Below are 22910 nucleotides of genomic sequence, written 5' to 3' on the forward strand. Positions count from 1 at the left end.
CACTATACTTATGAATTATCGCTTCTATGAAATATCAAATTGCTCAAATATACATATAAATTAGAAAGAAAGAAAGCTTATGAATTTGGTGTGCATATAATGACTATATACTTTTAATGTTAAGAAAATTACTTATTCGTAAGCCATACTTAACGAGAAAACTCGTGAGATACGATCATATTTTTTTGTGGCATGACATCAATATATTGATATTTTATAAAAGTGGGTTCGGAATTATTCACATATGACAAATAATAATATACAAAAATCAAAATAATTATATTTACAATCCAAAATGTGTCATTTATAAACATAATTTAACAATTTAATATCTAAATATACTCGAGATTATATCTTTAACTTATCTCGATTACATACAAAATATAGAATATCATTTAAGGCTTGTTGAGCAGAACAATAACTAACTAAATCTGAGACTGGTAATGCCTTCATGTTACAAGGAAAGATAGAAGGAGGGTATTCAAACTGAGGACCAGGATTAAATGAAACAACGCTATTGAAATATATAGAGATGGCTGGATGGTAGGTTCCCTGAAATACATTATCGAAAGCTGTGTAGACCTGAATTTTTGAATCGTTAAGTGTATTACTTTGATTAATTTCTTCTTCGCTAGCATGGATTTTGAATTCACGATGATTATTTGAAAATTGGTTATTATGGCTATAATCACCATAAGAGAGTGATTCTTTTGAAATGTCTTTCTTCTCGACCAATCGTCCATTTTTATAGAAGGCTATCTAAAAAATTTATTGTTATGAAATTAGTAATATATTTTAGACTGTGTCCAAAACAACAAAAAATTAAATTCACCTACTATCGATTTAACGAAAACAAAAATAAGATATTTTAAATATAAAAATAAAAAAATTCCCAAAACATAATTCTAAAAATTCTATAATTTCATTAAAATTTGCGAATGTCTGTACATTTCGAATTTTTTTAAATATTTGCCCGAAATAAAGACGTTATCAATTAATATAATTTAAACTCTATAAATAATACAATTTTATAAGGTTATAAGTTATGACGAACCTGAATAATTAAATATAGAGAATAAAATCATTTAAATCAAGTTATAATTTATTATTTCCAATTATGTATTCAACTAGTAAATCCTTAAGTTGATTTTAATTTTTCTTTTTAAATTTAATATAATTTTTTTTACTATATCTTAATTAAAAAGCAAGGAATTTTACAAAAATTTTTGTTCATATTTATTTTTTACTGCCACGCACGACCATACATATATGTTCCAAATATTCCATAAGATCCTATTTTATTATATTTATTTATTTATATACCAATTTCATAGTAAAATATATTGTTTTATAAATTTTAATAATAAAGTTAAATTTTACGCAAAAAAAAGGAAGATAAGATTGAAGGTAAAGTATGGGTATTTAAGGTTTAAATTGTTTTATTTGAATAAAAATAAGTTATAAAGAGTGAAATATGGGTTTAAAGAGATTTATTTATTTTTTAAGTTTATCATTTAAAATGTTAACAATATATAAATGGAGATATAAATGGAGGAACCATTATATATGTTATAAAATATACTTTTGGGAATTTTATTTTGGACCCATTGGATATAATGGGAGGTAATAATATTTTTGGTATTATATGTGTTGATTTCAATTTTTAAACCCAGTATTTTTATAATAAGTGTTATTTTATGTTATTTGGTAAGCAAGCCTCAAGACTCATTGAATGGAGAACAGGTATCCCGTCATAGGAAAATCAGACCTCAAGATATGCAGGACAGAAAAGATTGCTTAATATTTACTTAAATTTTGGATTATAATTGGCCTGAATGAATTTTTTTTTGAAATATACTATAAAAAAATTATAAAAAAGTTATAAAAAATGGTAAAAAGAAATAAATATGAAATATGTAAATTAATTTTAAAAAAATAAAGAAAGAAATTAGGTGATGAAGATGGATTGATAATCAAGAATGGGTTATAAATAGTTCAAGTTTTTTTAAATAGAAAAATAATGTGTAGAGGTAAATTGATAAAAATATTTTAGATTTTATATATATAAAATGTGGATTTATTTATGTAAATGATAATAATGGAGGGAGCCATTATATAATATTAGAATATTTTTATGTTTAAAATGTTGATTCAAGGTTTATTATATATTAACGTCATATTGTATATATATATATATATAAATATTCTTGATTTTATGAATATAAATGTGGATTTATAATAATGGAGAGAGCCATTGTTTAATAATAGAATATTTATATGTATTAAATTTTGAAAGTATAAATGAAATGAAGAAAATCGGCTATTTGATATTTAAGATCCAGGGAAAGGGAGAAAGTAGTGGAGTTCATCATATAATAAAAATATGTTAATTGGGATCAGAAATTTTGTGTTTAATATTTGAAACTTAGGATTAAGATTGATAGGGAGAAAATATATTAGGGATAATGTAAAAGGAATGAATAATGATTACATTTTGGATGTAATTAATAAAATTTTGTTAATTGGGATCAGAATATTTGAAATCTAGGATTATGATTGATAGAGAAGAAATATATTGGATAATGTAAAAGGAATGAATAATGAATACATTTTGGATGTAATTTAAAATAATTTTTTTTTTACTTATTTTGTGTAATATTCTGTGTAATCAACTTAATAAACTACAATGATGCAATGGATCTATGACACATTAACCATTAAAATTAAATGATAATCAACAGTAATATTCTGTCTAATCAACTATAATGATTTTGTCCAATAAATTATAATGATGCTGGATAAATATACCAAGCTTAAAATAGAATGATCATGACTGACCAGTGATACAATGGATAAATCAAGCTATGACTCATTAACAATAAAGATTTAATGATAACAACAGTGCAATGACAATTGTTATGTATAGTCAAAAAAAATAGGTAGTGACAGCTCAATGAAAATTATGTATAGTCAAAGAAAAAATATACAACTTCCTGAAAAAAAATAAGAAAATATATGATAATAATTTTTATTTAATAACCTTTTATTTTTAAATATTAAACTTGGATTCTTATAAACTCAAATTGTTCATAACACTATTTTATTTTTCTTCGTATATATTTAAAACAGATAATGATATAATTTTTCGCAATTACAAAAAAAATATTATATAATAATAATCTCTATTTTTCTATATAAACAAAAAAATAAACATACATTTTTATTAATAATAAAAAAACAAACACTTATCGAACATGTACCCCCTTTTCAAGATAAAACATGGGGTACATGTAAAAATCAGCGATATAAACTAACTACATATATATTTATTATTTTAACTAAAAGTGTTAACTATTAAAACTTAATCAAACACAAATTAAGGAGCATTAATCAAAACATCTTCCATATCTCTAGAAATTCCTTCAGCTCCTATCACCATTTCATTCGGAATCCTCGATTTAGAATTAATAGGTTCCCTGAATTCATTTATCAATCCCTCCCTTGAATGCATCATGTTCGAATATCTTGACATCCCATTTAATGAAATCATTCCTCCCATTTCTCTTGCCATTTGTGTTGTTCTCGGTTGTCCGTCATGTGTCAACCTATTCATTCCATTGCTATGTTGAATCCTACCACTTGGACATTCCTTGGTTTTATGTCCTTTTCCATTGCAATTGAAATATATCACGTTTATCGGCAATTCTACGCCTCGCTTGCATATTGGATATATTTGACCATTCATCATTCTAACCCATTCCATTTGATGATGAAGGACTATTAGACAACGCTAATCCTTCTCCTATTTGTTGCTTGATCCAATTGTCATGCCATACATTTGAGAGTGGATTGGACATGTCCAATGAATTTATTTGCAACATGGTACGATTGCATTTTACATAGAAGGTATCCATTTTTATTTTCTTTAAAATTAATTTTCACAATTTTACTACAAATCAAACTTTATAAAAGTAATTCTTTTTTTTAAAAAAAAAACCAAACAACCTCATTATTATCTTCACTTTTTTTTGTTTCTTTCTTCTCTTACCCTTTATTTCCCTATTTACTACCAGTTGTCTTTTCACAATTTACATTTTTTCTCTTCTCAATTTTTACTTCTTAATTCTTTAATAATTAATTACTTTTATAACCAACAATTTTATATTACAAACTTATTACAATCCCAACTCATTTATCTTCCCATCTCCTTTTACCAACGATAAATAAATGCCTTTTTCGAAATTTACGTTTCTTCTCTTCTCAATATCGCTTACAATTTTTATAATCTTCTATTTTTGAGTAACGCTTAATCCGTTGGTAGTAGAAGTAAAATATCCGTTACCAAGAATGGAAGAGATTTTGGCGAACTTAAAAGGGGCAAAATATTTTTCGAAAATATATTTATCATGTGCATATTTACAAATACCTATAAAAGAATGTACAAGGAAATTATTGACAATAACAACGTTTAAAGGATTATTTACTTTTTGTCGGTTACCGTTTGTGTTGAGTGTGTCAGCTCAGATTTTTCAGCGTACGTTGGCTGCAGTTTTTCAGGGTTTGGAAGGAATTTTTTATTATATGGATGATGTTTTAGTGACAAGGGTAACGGTTGAGCAACATAATCAGAGATTGGAGGAAGTTTTCATAAGAATCAGAGATAAGGGTTTAAAAGCTAGTCGTGAAAAGAGTGTTATGGGAGTAACTGAAGTTGCATATTTGGGACATAAGATGAATGGGTCGGAAGTAAAACCGATTGATAAGAATTTGATGAGTTTAGCGAATATGCATAAACCTGCAAACAAATCTGAAGTTCAAGTTTTCATAGGAATGATTAATTATTATCATAGATTTATAGCGGATTTTGCTAGAATAGCTGCGCCTTTGCATGAATTATTAAGGAAAAATGTAAAGTTTGAATGGTAGGAGGAACAGGAAATATCATTTGAGAAATTGAAATTAGTAAAGAACCTGTTTTGGTATATTTTAATAGTAATTTGGAGGTAATTTTAGCTGTAAATGCTTCCAACAAAGGAGTGGGAGGAGCGCTGTTACATGTAATTGAGGGTATGGAAAGGCCGGTAATATTTTTCTCGAGAGTATTTAGAGATGTAGAAACGAGATATTCGGTGATAGAGCAAGAATCATTGGCGGTTATTTATGGATTAACAAAATGCCGGGAATATTTGATTGGAAAAAAATTTGTGGTGCTCACGGATCATAAACCGTTGATATATTTGTTTAAGAAGGATAATAAGGAGTTGATGATGTCACCAAGACTTCAGCGTTGGTTGTTGTAAGGTAGTTTTGATTTAAAATTGAAATATAGGCAGGGAAAAGAAAATCATTTACCAGATGTTTTATCGGGATTAGGAATGGATGAAGAAAATAATAGAAAAGAGGATGATAAAGTAGAGGCATTGATTCGGATATTAACGGGAAGTTTTAAGGGTAGTCCAACTATGTGGAAGGAAATTCAAAAATATACTTTAGAGGACAGGGAATTGGATTTGATAAAATTATGTTTGACGGGAAAAAAAACGTGGAATGATAAAAGGAAATAAATTTAAAATTATAGAGACGGAATTGATGATTGTTTAATGAGAGGAAATAGAGTAGTTGTACCCAGAAAATTTAGAGAAAAAGTTTTAAATATGCTACATGCGGGTCATCAAGGAATAGCGAAAATGAAACAATGGGGAAGAGAATATGTATGGTGGCCTGGGATGAATGAAAAAATTAATAATTTAGGTAAAAGTTGTGAAATTTGCAATGCCTGGTCTAATATGCCCCGGAAAGAAAAGGGTTATAGTTAGCCAAAATGTAGAGGTATTTGGGAAAGGGTTTATTTAGATTTCTTTGAATGGGAAGGAAAAAAATTTATTTTGAATGTGAATGCATTTTCTAAGTGGATTGAATTTGAAGAGGTATATGGCTTGACCACGGGAATAGTTATAAAACATTGCAAGAAATTTCCGAAATTTGGGATTCCAGGTATTTTAATGTCGGATGGCGGGCCGGCGTTTGTGAGTTCGTTATTCAGGGATTTTTGTTGCAAAATGAATGTGAGACATATAATGGCACCACCATATCATCCAAGTTCGAATGGACAGACTGAACGAATGGTAGCCATTGTAAAAAGTTGGTTAAAGAAACATAAAGAAGGGAAAGCTGAGTTGTGGATAGTGCAGTGGGAAAAGATGGTAAATCACCTGCGGAAAAAATGATGGGAAGAAAAATTAATATTTTTTTAGATATGTTGAAACCTTTGGATAAAGATGTAGGAATTGAAGATAATGTTATTTTTGAATATGTGATTAATCAATTGGTATGGGTTAGGATGTATGGAATAACTGGAAAATGGGAGAAGGGAGTGATTATAGGTAATGTGGGAAATAAAATATTTAAGGTTAGATTGGAGGATAATAGTGAAGTAACGAGACTTCGAGATCAACTGAAATCGAGATCAGCTGAAAACAAGGATATAAATGAGTATTAAAATTTAAAAGAAATATATATATATAGGAGGATTGTAAATGCTTGTTATCTGAGGGAATTATGGAATAATATATTGTAAAAATATTTAAGGGGTAAAATGGTTATGAATCGCTTAGTCCAATGGTAAAAATAAAATGGTTATGGATCGCTTAGTCCAATGGTAAAAATATATGAGTGAATGTATAGCATTGTGGTAAAAAAAAATATGTGTAGTTGATTAAGTTGTTGTTTTAAATTGTATATAGGAGGGTTCAAGTGGTATTATGCCAAAGTTTAACTCTTTTTAATTTTTTTTTATTTATCGTTGGTAAAAGATGGAAGATAAAGTATGTATATGAGTTGGGATTGTAATAAGTTTGTTATATAAAATTGTTGGTTATAAAATGTAATTAATTATTAAAGAATTAAGAAGTAAAAATAGAAGATTATAAAAATTGTAAGCGGTATTGAGAAGTGAAGAAACTTAAATTGCAAAAAAGGCAATTTTATTTATCGTTGGTAAAAGGAGATGGGAAAATAAATGAGTTGGGATTGTAATAAGTTTGTAATATAAAATTGTTGGTTATAAAAGTAATTAATTATTAAAGAATTAAGAAGTAAAAATTGAGAAGAGAAAAAATGTAAATTGTGAAAAGGCAACTGGTAGTAAATAGGGAATTAAAGGGTAAGAGAAGAAAGAAACAGTAAAAAGTGAAGATATTAATGAGGTTGTTTGGTTTTATTTTTTTTTAAATTTGTTATGAGAAATTGTGTTCTTAAGTTTGTTTTATTGTGAAAATTAATTTTAAAGAAAATTAAAATGGATACCCTCTAAAATGCAATCGTAACATGTTGCAAATAAATTCATTGGACATGTCCAATCCACTTTCAAATGTATGGCATGACAATTGGATCAAACAACAAATAGAAGAAGGAGTAGCATTGTCTAATCGTCCTTCATCGTCAAATGGAATGGGTTCTGGGAATGGTGAATGGTCAAATATATCCAATACGCAAGCGAGGCGAAATGTAGAATTGCCGATAAACGTGACATGTTTCAATTGCAGTGGAAAAGGACATAAAGCCAAGGAATGTCCAAGTGGTAGGATTCAACAGATGTCTTTTAGCAAAGGAATGAATAGGTTGACACATGACGGACAACCGAGAAGAACACAAATGGCAAGAGAAATGGGAGGAATGATTTCATTAAATGGGATGTCAAGATATTCGAACAATATGATGCATTCAAGGGAGGGATTGATAAATGAATTCAGGGAACCTATTAATTCAAATTCGAGGATTCCGAATGAAATGGTGATAGGAGCTGAAGAAATTTCTGGAGATATGGAAGATGTTTTGATTAATGCTTCTTAATTTGTGTTTGATTAATTTTTAATAGTTAACACTTTTAGTTAAAAAAATAAATATATATGTAGTCAGTTTATATCGCTGATTTTTACATGTACCCCATGTTTTATCTTGAAAGGGGGGTACATGTTCGATAAGTGTTTATTTTTTTATTATTATTAAAAATGTATGTTTATTTTTTTGTTTATATAGAAAAATAGAGATTATTATTATATAATATTTTTTTTTGTAATTGCGAAAAATTATATCATTATCTGTTTTCAATATATATGATAAAAGAAAAAATAAAATAGTGTTATGAACAATTTGAGTTTATAATAATCAAAGAATATTTAAAAATAAAAGGGTTAAAATTAAGGTTATTTATTTACTATGCTTCCTGGTAGAGATTTCATTTTCTTCAATTGCGCTTCAATTTCATCTTTTTGTTCAAAGTAGAAAAATCCTTTAAATTTGACTAAGGGCTTCAATGAATAAAAAAATTATAATCCGATTTTAGGTATAGTATATAAATTAAACCAGAAAGATTAAAACTTTAAAAATGATATATTCTATTTTTGGACAATGTCCTAATGATAAAATATATGCATTTTTCCTCGTAAAGCATCATTTCAAACTTTTTTGATTATGTTTAAATATAATAAGTTTAAAATTACAATTAATAAGTTTTAAATGCTTATTTTAGATAAAATGCTATAAGGGTGAAGTAAGAAATATTTTTTTAATTAAAAATTATTCAATATTCATTACCATTTCATTACTTACATTAATTTTACAGCTATCGTCGATCAGAGAATGGCCACCGGGAGATAGCAATTCCTTATCATTCTCTTTTAAATGGGTAGTTTTAGCATTCAGTTTACTCGTATAAATTAAAGAGGGCAAATGAATATAACAACCTATCACATCACCTACATTATAACTAGCAGAGTTGTTGAAATGAACCCCTTTTGATTGATGAAACAAGGTTCCGTGCTTAGAGCGGCAAGAATAGCCAAATTTATCGTAACCTAATGGCGCTTGTAGATTGGCTTCGATATATGAATTTAAATATTATTTTTTTAAAAAAATTTTTTAATTTATGTATGGTAAAATAATGTTATAAGTAATATTTAACTCGCAATAAATACATTTAATTATAAGCCACTAAATAATTATGCCAAATAGATTTTAATATTTCTTAAGTAGTTTAATTATCAATTAGCCTAGCTGTTACATCCTAATTTTTAGTCTAATTATATACTGATTCAATAAATATTTTTTTAAATAATATAAAATCTAAATACCATAAGGCTGAGCCCATCCTATTCTAGCAGCAGTATTTTCAGACATTTCTACAATTTTACATTCGAAATACCAGGTTCCATGATTTATTCCTTTAAAATATGGTATATATTTTTTTTTTCAAAATGAGGAAATAAAAAAAAAATTGTGTAAAATAGTGGTAAAAAATAGTTTAAAAGCATTACCATGAGTAGCTCTAATCATAGAGTACCCTTTCTCTCCAGTCACTATTAGGCGATTATCATTAACCTTCAATTGATGTGCTTTTATAAAAAAAATTATTTAAAAATCAATCAAAACATGGCAGCTTGAGTAAATATATTATATTATAAATAATATAATCTCGAAATATTCTTAATTATCTTACTATGAATTATTATATATAAATGAAGTTATTAACTCAGATATAAATTATTTGTAAAATGTACTGAACAATTACCTCTATCATTGAGTGAAAGCGTGACATGCGGTGGGACAAAGGTTCTGTAAAGAAAGGGGGGTATGGGTTTACCAGCTAACCACCCGCTTTCTTCACTGTGAAATTGAGAAGCATATGGGGCATTCGGATCTGGTTCCGCCAGAATGTAGCGATAACCATCCTTGTTAAATGGGTATTCAGTGGGGTTATACGAACCATAATTCGCAAAATTTGGAGTGCTTACAATATTTGTAACGTTTGAAACGACTGACGAAACATTTGAGAAAGTTAGCGTAGATGTGATAGTAGGTTCACTGTAGGAGAAAATACGGTAATAAAAGTAAAGTAAGATATACACTTATATTATTTGCGTTAAATTTTAATATGTTTCATATTTTATTTAATAATTTGATTTATTTGTTTAGAAAAATTTCTCATTTAATTATGTTATAATAAACAGCCAATGGCGACCAAATAAGACATTTCTTGGTGTCAAATCTTAAGCTATTAATTCAACGATGTATCAATATTCTTTTTTTTCCTGCTGATATCGATACCAATAGGGTATTGGTGAGGCCAATCACAGCGATACCGATTTTTTTTAAATGAAATATAATCCACAATAACTTTTTAAAAAAATTTATAAGATTTTTGTCAGTTTCTATTACCACAACTTCATGCTAGAGTCTATAAGAGGAATAAAAAGATTTGGTATATATCGTATATATAAAAAAGGTGTGCATATCCCGGCTCTCGGCCCTTAAGAATATTTGCATAAGTTTCCTGGCCTGGCCTGCTAATTTTTTTTTAAAAAAGAATTGCCCGAAGCTCGGCCCGAAATTAAAAAAAATATTGTTCGAAGCCTGCGACCAGAAATCTTTTATAAATTCTTGTCCGAAGCCCTGCCCGTGACATTATTATCATATAAAAAGAATGTATAAATGAAATTGCCCAAGCAACAAAAGACAGTTATAATAAATCAAAACAATTTGAATGAAATTAAAACTTTTTGCATATATTAAGCTGCTAATAGATCTAGACAAAAATGGTATTGTGCCGCATGATATACTTTTTTTTGTGTTTTGATGTTTTGTCGCGTGACTTTTTGCTAAATTTTGCTTAAGCTTAAAATTTGTATGCTTATAAATAAATTATATTAAATAGGTAAATAATATTATAATATTATAAATATATAATATAAATTATACTATATTAATTATATAAATAATATTAATTATTATATTAAAATTAAATCATATTAAATATTACAATTATATATTACTAAAATTTATATTAATACAATTTATATATTTTTCTTTATATCAAATTAATTTAATTTAAATATATTAATTACTTTAAATATTATATTAAAATTATATTATGTTAAATATTACAATTATATATTTATTAAAATTTATATTAATATCATTTATATTAAATTTGATTTTAATATTAATTATGTAGTATATATGCTCATTTTTTTTAAAATTATATATATTTAAAATAACATGTAAACTATTTGTAAAATAAATTTTATATAAAACCTATATTAAATAAAATAATAATTAAACATTTAATTAGGTGTGATCAATGGGGCTTATAGACCCATGTATGGATATGCAGTTAGAACGGCAGATTTCAGTTGATATTCTCTGTCGAAGGTAGAAACCTTCTTTTGGGTCATCTGTGATTAAGCGTAACCTTTGCCCTATTGTTTTGAATAATTTTAGGGCTTGGGGTCCAAATGATCCACAGGTATCTGAGACTACTGGAACAAACAAAACATTATTAAGGTTGCTATATTTGTTTGTTTTTGTGTTTACGGCTTTCGTGATAGAGTTGGAAGAAAAAGATCTGGCAAAACGATCCACGCAAGTATAATCCCAGGCGAGAGGTAGACCTTGGTTTCAAGGGACTAGCGTCATACCATCTGGTCTGGATTGATTTTCGGGGCTGAGGCCGGATGGTTCCAGGGTGGAGAGAATATTTGAGGATTTAAAGGTTCTGTTGATGATCGAATTGATAGCATGGTGTCTGGGTAATCTGCCTTTTGAGAAACGACAGTGAAGGGGGTGGTGTCCAAGACTATCGATGTGGGTTTCACATAAGACGCATGATGTAGGTGTTACGATTTCACATCCTAAGCGAAGGCCTATGGCTATTCTGAGTTCTTCGTTGGTTAATAACAAGCCTAGATTAGAACTAAGTACAGTTTCTAACCATTCATATCCTAGATGGCATATGGGTGAAGTTGGAATTATTGGATCTGGCAGAGGGGTCATATTATTGTCATTATTAAATTTTTCTTTATATGATATTAATCTAATATTAAATATTTAAATAGTAAAATCTATTTAAACTGTAAAAGTTAAATTTTTAATATTTTTTTAAATCTCTCGCTTCAAACTTATAGGGGCTATTTTGACAGCCATTTTAGCTTATTTGCCTTTTTGATATTTTTAAGAGTATATAGAGCGCACCCGAACCGACAAAAATATCGAAAGAATTTTGAGTAATAACGTTTTTACCTTGATGATATTTTGAGTAGAAAAAAATAAAATAATATTTATTTATGAATCAAATATAAGATAAAATAAATTTATATTTAAATAAAATTTAAAATATAAAATAGTTTGTTTTTTATATTATCTATTTATCATTATTTTATTATAAAAAGTTGTGTGCCATTTTTTTCCTTCTTTTATCATATATAATAATTCTCTATTTATCTACATCGTTTTTATTTTTTTATTCTATAGACTAAGTCTAAAATTTTTATTTTAAATTCAAAGTTTTAAAATTTTAATGAAATCAATATTAAATTTTTGAAATTAAAATTTTTTAGGATTATATTTTGGACATGTTTTTTTTATATTTAAAACTTATTTTTAACATAATGCGTGGATGGGGGGGGGGGGGGGTTTAAAATAATCTGTTTGAATTGAATATTATTTTTATTTTACTAACTTTTTCCATTATAAAGAAATCCTATATAGAAAATGTGTATAAAAATGTTATGAAAGCCGGCCCCAGCCTGACCCGAAATTATTTTATGTATGACTTCTCAACATGTTAAATTTTTGCCCAGTAATCTATATATAAATTTTCCCGGGCCAGCTCACAATCCGGTGTTTACAGATCTCTAATATACAATATAAATATGATATTATTATGATAAGATATTACAATAATAATTATTAATTTATAAATAATAAATGATATTATTATGTAATAAAAAATAAATATTATAATACGCTCTTCTATATCTATCTAAATTAAAACTTCGGAAATAGAAAGGAAATCCAATAAAGTACACTAATAAATAACTTATGATAAAAAGCTTTAGACAATCATTAATTTATTTTATTTACCATACTCATCATAAATAATATATTTGTCTTTTTATTATATAATAAAAAATCTGTCTTTTTGGTCTTAGGCAGAGTTTAAAATGCTCTTCAAAATAAAATATCTTCAAAGATTTTGATCTCTGAAGGGGTTTCGAGAATGCGCAAATTACATTTTTGATCAAATTTTACCTAAAATTCCAAATATTTTTAAAGTAAATCTTTTGTAATTTTTATGCAAAAATTTTTTTAATGATCAAATCTCAAATTTATTTAAATAAATGATGTTATTTTTTTTTTAAGAATCTTAAATTTTAGAACCTTCAAAGATTTCTCTATATATTGTGCAAAAAAATATTTCTTATGACACATTACGAAGATGACCGATGTTTTAGCCAATCCTCAAGAAGGTACTGGAACTGGGCAGTTCTAAATGGTGTTTCAAAAAAATGGATTAACGTGCATAAATATGTAAACATTAATCATGGATAATCTTCAATGGCTTATACAATATAACAAAAGGTTAGTGTAGTGTGGCAAAAATATACCTATTGATAAAATAGAATGCCTCAATAATTTATTTTATAGTCATCAAAAGTTAATTATGATATTAACAATATTTAATTCTATAAAGTATTGTATCGAAAATCTAGTGTAGAAGCATTTTTAAAGAGTGTATTGGTATTTAAATATCTTTAGTATCTAGATACATTTGAAAAGTACCGTATAACCACCAAATTTATTGTTGGAGATACTACATAATTATAAATGAAAATTTTGTCAAATATTAATAATCATTTACATCTTATTCCTCTTATTCGCGATATTTCCAAACATCTGTTGAACGTTGTCAATGTGGACAGGGTCTTTTAATTCACCATTGTTTACATTTTTATCATCGAAGAAACCATTGAAATCAGAGCTATCAATAGAGCTAGCTTTACGCTTGTTAGATGGATTGACCCTTCCTGGATCTAAAGAACCATCATTTGAATTCAAAAGTGAAATTATATCCGTAGATGTGTCACACATACTCTCCGTTTCAACAGTGGATAATGATCGAAAAAAAATAGATCTTGATATAGTATCGTAGACAGGACCTATTTTCAATAAATCCTGTTTTTTTTGTATGTATTAATTAAATTCCCATATAAAACAAATATTAACAAATAATTCAATTATTCCTGAGAGGAAATAACTATAAAATAGATTTTATAAATATAGGCGAAATAAGAAAAATTTTAAAATTTACAAATATTTTTCTTCTTCTAAGAATGAAATCATATATCAGAGATGCACCGATTGATCAGTATCGGTATCGGACGATACTTTCAATTTTAAGCGAATATATTAAAAATGTTGTTTTAGTATACATAAAGTTATATAAAAAAAATTTCAAATTCATCTAAAAATGTATAAGCCGACAAGAAAGAAAGAAGGTGTTGATAATTTTTTTCCCTATTTCTTTAATTTACTTTAAATTTTATAAATGATAAATAAATATTTTATATCTTTGCCTTTTCTTTCAATAAATTACATTTTTTTGTATCGACCGGTGCTATGTTGGAATCGGATTTGGTATCAGTGTAGGCTAAAAAAAAAAAGTGGTATGGGTGCATCTCTGTCCTATATCAAATATAATATATTCTAAAATTTTAAACAACTTCTTCTTTGAGTCCATAATGTTCATCCATAGAAAATTCTAAGTCATCATTGATTACTCGTGAAAATATATCTGTCTCACTCATCTAAATTGTATAGCAAATAAAGAGTGTTATATAATAATTAAAAATTTTCATTATTTAAAAAACATAAAAATTTCAGGCTTCAAATAACAAAATAATATCGAAACCAAATAAGCATAAAAAATATAATTCTTTCAAAAATTAGCAAATAAAAAAATTACTCAATGACACGTTTTATAGGAAGGATTGAGCACTTTTCTCTATCGACGAGGAACGCGTCCCAAAGACAAAACATATAGAATGATTTTATATAAAATTTATAACAAGTAAAAATTTTTAAGTAAAATATTTAATGTGCCTAAAATATTAAGAATTATAATTTTTAAAAAAACTTTCGCACTTTTCAAGTGATATTTTCCCCTGTTTTTTACGTTTAAGACTATGTCCAAAACCATTTTAAAAGAAATTGGAAAACTTTCAAAATTTCGCAAGTTTTAATAAAATGGTATATATTAAAATTCTTAAAATTTATAAAAAAAATTTCTAGAATTATGTTTGAGAATGTTTTTATTTATTTAAGGCTGCGTCCAAAATCTTAAAAATATAAATAAATAAAATAATAAATTTTGAAGAAAAAAATAACATAAGCTATTTTTAATGTAAAAATAAAATGGTGTCCAATTTCATTTTTCGGTATTTATAAAAATTTATTTTTTAAAAAAAATAACAGTTGTTAAAGTATCTAGATACTGTAGCTAGATATAAAAATGTGGTATCTGTATCTAGATAGATTTTTGATTAGAGTATCTCTCTCTGTATCTAGATATTATTTTGGAGGTATCTGTATCTGTTTTTAGATACTTTTTAAGATAAATTTTGATATACTTTTATTTAACGCTTTTTTATATTATAAATAAAAATACTTGAGTGTAAAATTTATTTTATTTCATATGAGCATACAAATTAATATAAATATATATTAAAAAATTATATATATATGTAAAATATTAAAACTTATATATAAAAAAGAATATATAAATATTAATTAAATATTATGTCCGAGTTATCAATAACAAGCAAATTCTGATATTACAATACAGTCCATCTCAAGAATTTGCCATTTTTAATTGCAATGGAATTGGTATTTTATTTTATTTTATTCTATTATATTAATTTTTAAGATTAATATTGATGAAGAAAATGACAACATTCTTCCATGGCCAATTTATAGAACATATTTTAAAATAATATCTCAAAATAAAGAAAACAAATCTCTGTTAGTAAAGTTTTTGTCATGTCTACCAAAAAATATGCAAATTTCAGTTAGCATTACCTCAACTTGCTACATTGTAAAACATTTAAGGGTATAGATACTAAATAAATGTTTACAATTTTAATTTTAAATTTTAAGAGAAAACATCAAACACTCTTAATCCAAATAAAAGAGGGCAAGGAGAAAAAATCTATTAAAGAAAATATTGGACTAGGCTCATCGTCCATTGATTTTTTTTCCAAGAGACCTCAGACTTTAACCCAAACCACTTTAGATGATTTAATAACTGATTTTATTATAGATAGCATTCAGCCATTTTCAATTGTTGAAAATCCATCGTTTATATAAATGATCAAAACATTAGCTCCACAAAAAAATATAATTTGCAGACAGACAGTGGTTGCTAGAATTTCCCAAAGATGGGAGAATGAAAAGAAAGAAATCATTAAAAGTCTAATAGAACCATCGTTAATATGCACAACAGCAGATTGTTGGAATGCCTATCGCCGGTAAACATTTAAATTTGTATAATAATTTAATTACAAACAAATTATTTGAGCAGTTTTAAGAAATGTTAATTTTTAGTTCATACATAGGAGTCACTGCACACTATATAGATCCAACAAGTTTGGAAAGAAAAATGTAGCGTTGGCTTGTAAAAGAATGACTGGTAGTCATACATATGATAAAATAGCAAAAAATTTACAAGATATAGCAAAGGATTATTGCATACAAAATAAAATCTCAAAGACCATTACTGATAATGCCAAAAACTTTATTAAGTCTTTTAGGCTTATTTTATTATAAATATAAACATAATATTACTTATTTATGATAGAGTTTTCAAGTTAATTGAAATATTAGTGAATCCATTGATGATCTGGAAGATGAAGAAACAGTTGCACCAATATCAATATCATGTCTTTATACTACTGCTCAGGATTTTGAAATATCAGAATCATATATTTTACCTAATCATCAATGTTGTGCCAGTCACACATTGAATCTTGTTGCCACTCAGATGCTAATAGAGCCTTGCAGTGTAAACAATATCAGAGGGTAAAACTATAATTTTAATTATAATATTCAATATTTTATTCCTTAGATATATAGTACAACATTGTCTAAATGCCAAAATATATGGAATAGACAAAATAAATCACAACAGTTGAGATTATAAAAAACAATATTGGCCAATATTTCATATGTCCCAATATAACTAGATGGAACTCCACTTATAATGCTTTACAATTAATGTCAGAAATTATTAACACTAAATTTGAAAAATTGGACAAGATTTGCGATGGTATAAAACTACCTAGATTTTTATCTAATGAATGTGATTTTATTCATAAATATTGTTTAGTAAGTTATAAATAAAATTTATATATACAGTATTATTTTAAATGAGCTAATCAAGCCCAAGTTTACTTGATATCCTGTAGGGAGATAAACTATTTCCCAGATCATTATTAAATTGAAAAATTTTAAACAAATGAACCTGAAATTTTGTTTACCACTCTTAAATGCCTTACTTAAAGGAATTGAAGATAGGTAAATTAATAATAAATTAATCTGTGTTTAATAATTCTAGGTTTATTGGGACAATTTTTGAAGATGAAAATATTTTGGCAACTATGCTTCATCCTTTTTTTAAACTAGATTGGGCATGGTTGCAAATGGATGAAAATTTTAATTAAAAAAAACAATTAATACAAAGATTAGTTGAGGAATTATCAAAGTCTTCAAATGAGTGCAAATTAACCTGTGGAAAAAAACCAATAATTTAATATCCGATTATTTTCAGTATCCCACAGCAGGAGATATGATTGTTAATGATTTAAATTCTGATAATCAACAAATTTTATAGTTTTTTCAAAAATGAATGCCGAGATTTTAGTATTTTTAAACAATATCCTGATATAAAAATGTTATTCATTAAATATATAACACCACAATCCCTTCCAGCGCCCCTGTTGAAAGACTTTTTAGTATAGCTAAAAATGTCTTTACAGATAAACGAGGATGTCTTAATGACCAAAATTTTGAAAATATTTTATTACTGAAATCTAATAATTATTTATAATCATTTAATCATATATATTATATTAATATCTAAAAATCATTATTTTAGTTATATTTTGATAAATGTGATATCGAGTCAATAAATTTTTTAGATCATTTCATGAATTTTCACAATAGAATCGTAATTTAGGTTTATTCAAACCTTATCTAAGAGTATAATAAAAAATGTATCTGTACCTATTTAAATTGTATCTGTACCTAGATACATTTTAAATTGTATCTGTATCAAGATAACTTTTTAGAAGCTGTATCTGTATCTAGATAAATTTTTAGACTATGTATCTGTATCTAGATCCATTTAAAAAGTATCTTTTAACAACTCTGAAAAATACTAAAAAAAATAAATTCGAATAAAAATTTATTTATTTTTGAAATTTTTATAAAAAATTAGTAAGTACAATTTTCAATGCTGTTACTTTTTATAAATTTACTAACCCAAACGATTATAGCCTTTTATATTAATATATTTTTTAGTGTCAGAATATAATTTTATGGAAAGCTTAAGAGTGCACAGGAACCAGGGATGTGAACCCGAACCCTCGTATTTCTAATGAACCCGAACCCCTTTTAAAAGTGGAGGGTCCAAGGGTTCTAGGTGTCATAAAAAAATTTTTAAATAAAATATTTTTTTAAATTTTATTAACTTTTTTTATGGAATCATTTATTTAATCTTCGCGTTTTTCTTTCAATTTCTTCCTGGACTTCCATTTTATTTAGAGATTGATATCATAAATTATTTTCCAGTGTAATAATATTTTATTATGTAAATTTATTAATACGCTATTTTATAGAAATACATTGATTATTTTAAAAGTGAATTATTTTATAGTACAAATAATAATATTTTAATTTAAATGATAATGCACAACATGTTGGTCCTCAATTTGTATGAAACTAGAACGATTATTAAGTTTGAAAGATTTCTGTAATGATTTTATTATAAGGAGCATGTGAAGTCATTTTGTCTGAAGTTGATTGGTGGCAAATAAAGGACTTTACTAGTGTATTAGTTCCTTTAAAAATAACAACATTAAGATTACAATCAGAACAATTATGTTTAACTGATTTTTATGGCATATGGATTAGATGCCGATTAGATTTATAAAAATTTACAGTCCTTTTTATACGAAATATTAGAAAACATGAAAATTCGAGAGCAACAATATTTGCATGTTGTATATGCTTCTATATATTTAGACCCTCGATATCAAGTTTTATTGAGTATTGAGCAAAAACAAATGGCTAAAGATCATCTTAAGGATTTATGACATAAGCAAAACTCCATTATTTACAATATATTGGAGACTACAACAATACTTATTGGTTGTAGTGATAATAATAATGATAGCAACATTGATGATCTTGTAATTTTACTTTTAGATAGAGAAAAAAAAATCAAACATCAGATAGAAAGGAGGATCAAAAAATGCCTATTGCATCTTTAATAGTAAAGTTCTCAAAGTTAAGAGAATAAATAAGGAATAAATATTTTAATATTCTGGGAAGAAAATTCTTCAATATATCCAGAATTATATATATCTTATCTAGAATCTTCATGGCTGTACCGGCGATACATGTACAATAATTTTATAAAGATAACTATCTATTTTGGGTAAGGGTAGAACGTGAATTTTCATCTTTGAAATATATATTGTCTACTATCTCAAGGATGATATTTTAGAAGATATGTTGATTGTGCGAGAATAAAACATTTAAAATATAAAAAATTTCATTTTTAAATTTATCATTTGTAAATTATGAATATATATATATTGAAGTATAATAATAAATGAATTTTAAAAAAATCTTACTTTGAGTCATTATTTTTTCCATGAACCTGGACCCGAGTCCTTTAAAATTTTATTCTTGTACCCAAACCCAGACCCTTTTTTATGTCGAATGGTTCATATCCCTGACAGGAACCTCTGGTGTAAAAATGACTTAAAGAGATTCTGTAGAAAATATGAAAATTTGAGAGGAAATTGGAAAAACATACAACAATTATGATCACTATGTTCAGTCGTATCTTCAAATATTTAATAAATACCTAATAATTGAATCATATCAAGCATTTTAAATATTTTAATTTTTTTAAAATTTAAATGTGTCCAAAGTGTTTTGTTATTAATTTGCAAAAATTTTAAAATTTTAAGGATTTTTTAAAAACATTTTGGACCCAGCCTTATATAAATATATTATCGTTAAAATTAGAAAAGTTTCTGAATTTAATTTTTTGATGTTAAAAAAATAATTTTCCCTATTTTATTTATAAAAATATTTAGGACTTTAATTGGAGCGCGGGGGGGGGGGGGGTGTTAAAATTGTAAAATGTAATATCATTGGTTTGAAGTACTTGATTATTTAGTATTCAAATTAACAAATATTTAAATATTATCCAAAATTTGTTTTAAAATTCTCTCAACTATTTTGTTTAATTTATCTGATAGTGTTAAAAGAGTCGAAGAAAGACTTAACTTAAAAAAATAGCAAGGCATATTCAGCAAAGTTGGTGAAGCTTTGATTGTCATAAAGATAAAGAAATTAGATTTTATAATCTTCAGAAAAAGTTATCTGATTGTGATATCATAATATGGAATGGGAGATTGATGATATCCAATAAATTAAGGAATGCAGGGCTAAAAATAATTCATCGGGGACATCCTGGTGAAAATGTAATGAAATCGATTGGCCCAGATTTAATATCAACATAGAAAATTATATCAAAATATGTTCTGGATGCCAGAAAAATAAACCTGGAATTCAAGAAGTACCTCTATATTCTTGGACTGTAGATAAGGAATCTTGCAAGGGAATATATATTGATTTTGTTGGGCCAGAGGACGGGCTAATTGGGGTAAATTCCTTTCCCAAATGGCTAGAAGTTAATCTAATACAAAATACCTCAACCGAGGCTATGATCAAACGTTTAAAAAATGGTTAATGCTAGGTTTGGAATATTTAAGTATATTGTATCAGACAATAAACCACAATTCATACCTATGGAATTCCATCGTTACTGTGATTTAAATAACATGTCATATATGTTCGGCACCCTATCATCCAAAAACTAATGGATTAGAGCTTACCTTACATACTTTAGGTCAATATTATGCAGCAAGTGTCAATTTCTGATATAGAAAATAGTTTTAACACCTATCAACTGGAGAGAATAGCTTTATGTGGAGATATCTTGCCAAGATTTTGTTTGTAAGACAATTGAAAACTAGCTTGGATTAAATAAAACCAAATGTAGAACATGAGATTGATAAGGTAAATTAGAGACAAAGTAATAATCATGACGAAAGGGAGAGAATTCAAGATTTCACAACCTGTTTGTTTTAACAATGGGAATACAAAAGGTTAAAAAGGGAGTGATAAAAGAGAGAAGTTATATTCATATATCGTTGTCCTATGCAGAAATGTGCAGATCAGCTAAGAGATCATTCAATTATTCCAAGTTATGAAAGTTCATCGGAAGTTACAGGAGTAAATGAAGCAGGTATGTAACTAAATTACGTTGTTCATCAAGAAACCATAAATCAGAGGTTATTGAGGAAATTTAAATTAAAAATGTTTGGAGAAAAAGTAATTTATATTAATTCGTCAAAAATTATTTTAAATCCATTTGATGACATCAATATTGATATTGATAATTTATTGGAAAATTTAGAATTTGTGTTGAAAGAAAAAACTGTCAAAACAGAGATTTAAAAAAATTATCTTGGCATATATTAAAATCCCTACTAAATGTATCAAAAAAATATTAAAATGAAGAAATATGTGATTTATTGAGGAAATTATTTAATAAAATGATATAAAATATTTTGCAATATGCAAATGGGCTTTTAGAAAAAAAAGGGAAAAGGTAATTAGTTATTTATAAAAAATTTATTTATTGAGTATCCCATATAAATTTAAAGGTAATATTAAATAACAAATTATAAATCAATGTATTTCTGGTATTAACTTACCAAAGCTAGATAATAAATTAAGAATTTGTGTAGTTTAGCCTAGAGGTTGGCAATGGGTGCGTATGTTATTTTGCCTGTCTATAATTTTTAACATTTACCTACCTATCCCCTAACAGTTTTCACAATCCATTTAAAAATTAGATGTTATTTTGGATATATTCTTTTAAATTAGATAATATTTAAATATGGAAAGTAAAATTATATTTTATATATGCAATATTCTAAGGCCTACAATATACCAATATCTTATCAATATAATCTTTCCAATTTAAATATTTTTGAGTGGTAATAGATAATGCTTCCAGGTTTCCTTCTATAAATGGTATAATTTCCTTCAATCAAATCTTTCAACTGAAAAATGGAATGTTATTGTACTTTTTCCTTTGAGAAATACTTCTTGTTTGATTTTTTTATAATTTCCAAATATCTTAAATTTCCAATAGTTGTAATTAAAATTTGTAACATAGCTATTTATTAAACGTTATATAAATATTCAAGTTTTTACCAAAATAAGCTATAAATTTATATTAAGATCACTTGCAGATTTTCGGAAGAGGTTTTCTTTATTATCAGTTTCACATTCTTTACAAATGAATATATAATTAGTCATAAATTTTATAGGACTAAGTAAGCTATTACGAAAAAAAAATTAATAAAAAACTATAGAATATATGCTTGATAATAGTACAAGAGGCATGAACCCATTTTAAACACTTTATACATATAAAATCAAGTTCTTTAATATCCCTTGAATTTCCACTTCAATTTATTATATAATAATTTCAATAATTATGTTTTATACCAATAGCATTTATTAAGTAATTCAATATTTCGCCCCTCCATCATTATATCAAATCTCGATTCAATTTATAAATTTTGAATTTATGAAAGAATGATTATTTAATCCATTTGAAAAATTCTAAATTATGATCGGTTAAAAATAAAAAACATAAATGGTATATATACTGAGGGTTGTTAATCGATCCTTTTAAAAAGATCGAA

The 22910-nt window shown here is 26.2% G+C and overlaps 1 protein-coding gene across 5 annotated transcripts; it reads right to left on the reverse strand.

Annotated features, from left to right (window-relative positions):
- Nucleotides 1-214: 214 nt before the first annotated feature.
- Nucleotides 215-22589, reverse strand: LOC135923386 (set1/Ash2 histone methyltransferase complex subunit ASH2-like). Of its 5 annotated transcripts, none has more exons than XM_065458092.1 (11): nt 22446-22589; nt 22284-22375; nt 22148-22240; nt 14559-14642; nt 13697-14010; nt 9569-9861; nt 9315-9392; nt 9132-9221; nt 8611-8876; nt 8217-8309; nt 215-759 (listed from the first exon to the last, which is right to left on the reverse strand). In XM_065458092.1, exons 1-11 carry the CDS (start codon nt 22516-22518, stop codon nt 349-351), a joined length of 1887 nt encoding a protein of 628 aa, XP_065314164.1. In that variant the 5' UTR covers nt 22519-22589; the 3' UTR covers nt 215-348. The 5 variants fall into 5 exon arrangements, with proteins under 5 accessions (XP_065314164.1, XP_065314165.1, XP_065314167.1 ...); XM_065458093.1 differs by having other exon boundaries at nt 216-759; nt 22414-22486; XM_065458095.1 differs by lacking the exon at nt 22446-22589 and having other exon boundaries at nt 219-759; nt 22148-22221; nt 22284-22346.
- Nucleotides 22590-22910: the final 321 nt, after the last annotated feature.

Source organism: Gordionus sp. m RMFG-2023, chromosome 2, assembly GCF_954871325.1.
Source record: "Gordionus sp. m RMFG-2023 chromosome 2, tfGorSpeb1-WG-v2, whole genome shotgun sequence".
NCBI classification, from domain to species: Eukaryota; Metazoa; Nematomorpha; class Gordioida; order Chordodea; family Parachordodidae; genus Gordionus; species Gordionus sp. m RMFG-2023.